Source organism: Mangifera indica, unplaced genomic scaffold (assembly GCF_011075055.1).
Source record: "Mangifera indica cultivar Alphonso unplaced genomic scaffold, CATAS_Mindica_2.1 Un_0078, whole genome shotgun sequence".
In the NCBI taxonomy this organism is placed as follows: domain Eukaryota; kingdom Viridiplantae; phylum Streptophyta; class Magnoliopsida; order Sapindales; family Anacardiaceae; genus Mangifera; species Mangifera indica.
In genome coordinates this window covers 120,022-126,891 of record NW_025401170.1, presented here as the reverse complement: position 1 = coordinate 126,891, position 6,870 = coordinate 120,022, and the positions used below count along the sequence as shown (strand labels likewise).

At 32.7% G+C, this 6,870-nt stretch overlaps 1 protein-coding gene across 3 annotated transcripts; it reads right to left on the bottom strand.

Moving 5' to 3' along the window:
• Positions 1-1,139: 1,139 nt before the first annotated feature.
• Positions 1,140-4,958, bottom strand: LOC123207441 (prosaposin-like). 3 transcript variants are annotated; one of them, XM_044624843.1, is made up of 6 exons: positions 4,817-4,958; positions 3,928-4,023; positions 3,493-3,674; positions 2,648-2,845; positions 1,895-1,954; positions 1,140-1,566 (listed from the first exon to the last, which is right to left on the bottom strand). In XM_044624843.1, exons 2-6 carry the CDS (start codon positions 4,016-4,018, stop codon positions 1,402-1,404), a joined length of 696 nt encoding a protein of 231 aa, XP_044480778.1. In that variant the 5' UTR covers positions 4,019-4,023; positions 4,817-4,958; the 3' UTR covers positions 1,140-1,401. The 3 variants fall into 3 exon arrangements, with proteins under 3 accessions (XP_044480778.1, XP_044480779.1, XP_044480780.1); XM_044624844.1 differs by having other exon boundaries at positions 3,928-4,019; positions 4,814-4,916; XM_044624845.1 differs by lacking the exon at positions 1,895-1,954.
• Positions 4,959-6,870: the final 1,912 nt, after the last annotated feature.

Here is a 6,870-nt window from a genome sequence, read left to right as displayed (position 1 = left end):
TTGATCAAATCTCAGTAAATCTACTCTATGAATCGACTCTAGATTTCATCTTCTGTCAACTTCTCTCTACATTGATTTTCAATTGGCTAGAGACGAAGACACGTCTTCATCTCTTCATCTCAATGAAGACATTGATCAAGAGAGAAATGGCTGACATTGAAGGGGAAGGGAGGCAAGATCTTGGGTAGAGGAGTTGGCTGGAGAAGGTCACTGGAATGTACAGAAAGTTGAAAATGAAAGGAGGTTGAAGTTGAGATTTTTCAGAAGATTGGGGGTGACCATGAATAAGAAAAATATGGAGGTTATAAACCCTAGACTTGGGAAAAAGGTTAATTTTTAAATCTGAAAAATATGTGGTTAGGAAGAATTGTAAATTTTTTAAAATAAGGTGAAAAAAAGAGATAATTTTTTTCTTTAAATAAAATCTCAAAATAACGATTTTACATATGACACAATAATAAAATTTAATAAATGGATAGATATTTAAATTTTTAATAGTTAATGGATGCAACTTTTGGTTTACACTAAACCTTGGGTGGAAGTAGTCTTTTGGTCTAATTGGCCTAGTTTGAGTGAATTATTTAAGGATAATTTTGTCTCTTTATTTTTGTTCATAGGTCAAATCAAAATGATAGTATTTAAGAGTAACTTTGTCTGTTTTATTTTATACGAGGACCAAAATGATATTTATAAAGTTGTAATAGGTGAGAGATGGCAAGAAAACCTAAGTGCAAATCACACAAATCCTAGTTGTCAATCTCTCCCCTCAAACAACTCCTCCAACATTGATATCATCATTTCGAACTCTTTTTTACGTTGATCTTATTTGATCCAATGGATCACCCTATGTGACTTTCTTTTTCATTTGAACTGCAATTCAAAGTGATTTAATGACTAAATACATTAAACTGTCACCCAAAACTGCTGTTCCTCCAAATCACAATCGAGCTGGTTGAATCCCATTTATTCGATCCCAAGTTATAAAATCATGCTTCCACTTACAGGATATAACAAACTCCACAAATTCCTTCGTCGTCTTCTCTAAAAGACATTTCACAGGGGGAGCAGCGGGCAATAAAATGGTGAGAAGATCACTATTATCTAAAACAGCGAAATGGATACATTACTTTCAAGAAAAATTCAAGACCAAAAACAAACAAATAATTTCATTGATCTAGTTATGACAATGGCAGAGAGCATTTTTCAGACAATGGTTTTGATATTTCTGGGGATAAGTTCAAGTCTAGCATTCAAATTTCAGTAGACAACACTTTACAATTTACACCACAACCACAATTATGCCATAATTATATTGTTGCACAATCATTTCTGCAAGTAAAATAGTTTTACACTATGTAAAATGCGTGCAATTCTGTTCTGGTCATGCTGGATCTACTATAATTATGAATCGGCCAATACCTCCGCTGCTTCCTTAATGCTGCTAGGCTCATCACCAGTAGAAGGCAAACTGCAGGCGTGAAGCACAGTACATACATCGGTTGTTTCCAGAAATTGCTCTGCGTTTGTAAGGATCACTGGCCCATATTCAAAGACCATCTTCTTGCACTGCCATAGTGTTACAAAATATTACAGATATCGATCAGCACACTCAAGGAAATAAATTTGGTCTCCAACCATGTATTAGAATTGAAAATTGCAACTCATTTGATCTATTTCAGCTCATTATCGCATATACTTTGGGGAAGTTATAGTCCGTAGCCCATCCTTTGCAATAATCAAATATATCCATGACAATGAAATCCAAAATAGAGAAGGTTATTCATTATGATCAGCCATTCATTGACATATAGACATGTCAATAAAGTGATTTTGAGGAACTATAATTAAGTCAAACCACAATAATGTAATTCATTGTAAGTTCTACATTTCTTACCTCCTTGACATAGTTCTGAATGGAATCACATCCCTTCAAAAGCAGCTCAAGTATATCAAGCTGAATGAAACATAGAAAAGGGAGCTTAAGTCTCTAGTTTGTCAAAAGTAACACAAAAATTTCAGAGCAAGGAACCGTACATATCAAAAGAAGGACATACAAGAATAGATATATTTTTAATAATCTGCATGACATACTTAAGGTGGCTTATGGACTCTTGTACAGCATTGGCATTAAGAATACCAGCTAACACCTACCTGCCTTCTCCTTTTTGAGGTTTATATAGATGAGTTTCATCAAACCCACATATAGTACAATTGGTTCCATTTTAATAAAATGGATGGGTATGACACTTGATTGTATCATATTCATCAAACATGCTTTGCATGGGATTGTTCTTTTAATATTTTGGGTCTACTATATTGCAGAGCAATACTGTAAGCATAAGATAAAAACCTCAGAAAACAAATCATAGAGACCAATCCTAAAATAAGTTTACAGCGATATTGTACTTCTGGATACAAAAGACTATAATAGCAACAAGTCAAATTTATTAATTCTCAGAAAAAGAAAAAAAAAAGTGCAATTCTTTTTTTTTTCTTTTAATACCTAAGAATCTTTCCTTTAGTTTTATATACCTATGTAGAATTAATAAATTGGTTTTAAACCCTGTTATTGAAATAGCCTTTCACAAAAAGCTAAATAGTAACAAGCCATATTTACTCGTAATAAGCTAATGAAGGAATCAGAAACCTGTGTGTCAGGATCTTTCAATTTGACCAGTACTTCTGAAACAGCTTGGTGACAAAGCCCACAGCTATCTTCACGTAGTTGTGAAGAGAAGATTGCCATTTGTTGACAGAGGTTGACCGTTTTACAGAACTCTGAAGGTTGCACAGTGGAGACCTCCAAAAAGAAGAGAGGAGCATAATAGTCCACCAAAGTGATACACTGTGCTCCACAGGGAAAAAATAAAGAGAACAATGAATACAAAGCTTTTGCAGAACTCTACAATACAGTCTACAACTCATAATTTAAGATTCAAGTAATTTCTCAGTCCTTCGACCAAAAGAACTTTCCAAATGTTTATATCGTTACCCTTTAAGTATCTTTGATAGAATTGAATGCAAATTATTTAATGATTTAACAAGACACAATTATCTAGATCAGCTGAATGTTACTTTTAAGTAACACTGGTGAATTTGAACTAGATTTTTTAATATTGGGTTAAATAGGTCAACCTGATCTTGGCTTGGACATAATAAAGGCAATCCATATCCATTAATTTAGATGAGGTGGGGAGCTCTGTTTTTGGGTCACAAAAAAATTGACATCCAACCACAAGGCACATGATGCTGGAAACGACACTATCGTACCAATCATTAACTTCTACAGTGGTAAGTATGGGGCATACAAGGTGCACTATTTGACTACAAAGTGTAAAAAGAACAAAGGTTAAAACCAAAATTGAAACAAAAAGGATTTGAAAAGAGGAGACTGAGATGGGCTGGGGTTGGCACAATTTAATTTATGCCCAGCTGCAACTATTAAATATCAATTGCAACAAAACATCTATCCAACTAAAATTAGATGACTACCTGCTGTTTGAAAGAACCCAAACGAGAGCAGCTCATGTGAAGCATGTCTACGATCTCAGTTTGGGTCTTGTTCTCAACAAGGTAATCAACTGCTTTGGCAACAAATTCCTCACAAAGTGTGCACACATTATCATTTTCCAAAGCTCCCCCCTCTACTTGCCCCTGCTTGCTTATCTGCACAACTGAACATGGCAACAGAATGCCAATCCATTAGAATATTTTCAGCATGACAAGCATACTCTATAGCAATTATTATAGAAACAACTACAACAATAATAGTAATAATAACAACACATAACACATTGTATATATTTCCTCAATGTACATAGGATCCTCAATAGGTCAATACAAACCAAAAGCATCTTAAATAAGAACTTTCTCCCCCAAAACCTGCCCTTCCCATAAGAAGAAATAACATAGAAAGCACATTCCTACCTACAAACTCGGAGTATCCCAGTTCTCTTGCACCAGAAGCCCAGCTAGCACCCAACAGAAAAAGAAATAAGAGCCCAACTCTCCACTCCATGATACCTGAAGTTACAACAATTAAAGAAAATAAAACCTCATAAAACTAAAAAGCTGAAAAAGAAAACCTAAATCTCAAATAATAGATAGTTTTAATAATAAATTGAAGAAAGCATTGTGTAGCAATATATTTCTAAACGTATAATAATCCCTAGTGACAAGCCGTACTATAAACTTTGCTTTTTACAATAAGAAAAGTGAAACTACGCACAAATCCAGAAATTCAAGTTGGCTAGTATCATGTTGGATGAAACTAGTTCTCCAAAACAAAAAATTCATGATTTCTCGAACTGACGTGCACAATTTGAGCATGTCGTAACATTGGTTATGGTAGCTACAGGAGGATTGATTAACCAATTATGATATCCAGTATGGTGAGATAACATAACGAATTTTACAAAGAAATGAGAAGTTAAATTCAAAAAACAATCTGATTATTCCTAATTCAAATATTTTAACTAAAACACGTAATCCTGATTTGTAGGAAATGATAGCTTTCACTTGCGCACACAAGGGAGAATAGGAGAAGAATCTAGTAGACGTTGTGAGTAGTTCTTCTTGCTTTCTTTAAGTAAGAGACTTATCCGCGCTTCTGGGAGATTGCCACGGTAACAACGTATTCTAAATAGACTCACAAGCATGCTAAACTAAGAATCAAATCGATCGAAGGATATAAAGAAGACGAACTCATTAATCATCCGCAGCCACAGGATCTTTATAAATATATATAAATATATGTATGTATTATTTCAAACAGTTTGATTCGAATCGAAGATTAAGGAGGGAAGACGATGATTACCTTTAGAAAGACTGACCAACGCGTCTGAATTGAATCGAATTCGAGCGAGAAGTTGGGAACAGATGAAAGCTTGGTTCCGTTGAAGGTTTGTCGGGGCAGATGAGCAAAGAATGACGGTTGACGCCTTTTAAAAGTAATCTATAGAAAGTAATCTATAGGGTGCTACTTCTCCGCGGTAAGCAACTCTAATCCGCTTCTTGTGGATAATTTTTCGATTACGTGTCCGAATCCTAACGGAGGATCTATCTTTTTGACTCATAGTGTGGTTGACCGTGAGTGGGTGTATCAACTTGTGCTGATGTGGCAGTGTTTGAGTGGCTTACTGAAGTTCGACATTTGTGATGAAGAGTATAAGAGGTAAACCCCGTTTAAAAGGAATATAATAAATTTACAATTTGCTAGGAGAACGGCTCCCTCAGTGGATATTTTAATGGCTAAATACCTATCCCTCCCCAGGTTTGATTAAATATATGTTTACCTCATGTTTGAAAAAATCATTTTCATTTTATACGTTAAATTTTACATTCTATCTTTAAAATTTTATTAAATAAAATTTTTATACCTTTTATATTAATTTTAATTAAAAATAATATAAATGTTGTATAATCATATATTTTATATTAAATTTAAATTTTAAAAATGTTAGAGTTGTAAATAAAAATGTTTAAGAATTTTAAAAATTCAAAAAATTTGGAGGTGTTCTAAAAATTTTAAAATCTAAATTTACCTCTCGATAGTTTGGAAAATACCAATTACATCACAAAAGAATTAAATCAATATGCAATAAAGTATGGTGCAATTTTCACAAACTATTAGCTATAAATATTTTTAAAATATGTGAGGTGAGTATGATCATTTTTTAAAAAAGATAAGAGGCAGTACTCTTGTAATATAGGGTGTAAAAGGACATTTTCATTCCTAAAATATTGTTTACAATACAATTTAACAAAAGCGTTATTTTAGGAATAAAATGACAATAAATTATATATTTATTATAATATTTAGATAAAATAATATAAATATATTTTAATTGTTAAAATTAATAATTAATTTTAACGAATTGATAGGAAAATATTTTTTAAAATTTATAAGGTGATAATTATTATTTTATCAAATATTCGGTAAGAACTAACATAAAATTTGACTATATTATAATAAGTCAAAAGACTTATTCTCATTGCTCATGGTCGAAATCCCATTAAAAAATTTTTGTAAAATTTAAATATTCATTCATTAATTATTATTATTGATAAATTTTGTTTATAATAAGGCTTTAATTATTAATAAAATCAATAATGTTAAATTCGTTTTAACATATTTATATTTAAAATATAAAACTCATTTTATTTATAAAAAAAAAGATTAATAATATTTAATATTTGAATTCCTTTTATCTTCTTCGTTTTCCTCCTCAGAAATCAAATATTCAAACAAATTACCTGTTCTATGATTCTATCTGTGGAAAAGAACTATCAGCGGGCTTGGATGGAAAGCAAAGCTCTCCCAATCAAGACAGTTGATCTCCTTCACCCAGTTATCATCAATTTCTCCTTCTCAGTCAGTCTCAGAAAGTTCTGTTTTTTCTTTGATCCTTCTAAAACTGGGTACTAAGAGATTTAAGAGTGGAATTACGATTTCCGTCACATGGGTCCAGAGAAAGAACCACGAATCTTAACTTTGATGGAAACAAAAAAATAGAGTGATTTAAGGCTTGAGTTGGGGAGTGGGTGATGGAGGAAAAGTGGAAAAATTTTGAGTGATTTCCGCCAATCTGATTTTTGTTATTAATTTGGGCGCCTGTATTTTCTGCCTTCATATGTTAGTTTCATGACTGTTTTCTTGCTCATGTGTTTGCATTACAGAGACTCAAGGAGAAAGCGGATTTAAGAAATCCTGATGAATTTTCTTTCGCATCTAGTTTCCATTCAAGTCAATCAGGAAGAGTTTGTGTCTGCTGCGAGATTGAAATTTGCAACCGTAGATGTTGGTTGGGACAAATAGATTGAAGAGAAAAATCGATTGTACGTGCTCATTTGCCATGGAAGGAGATATTC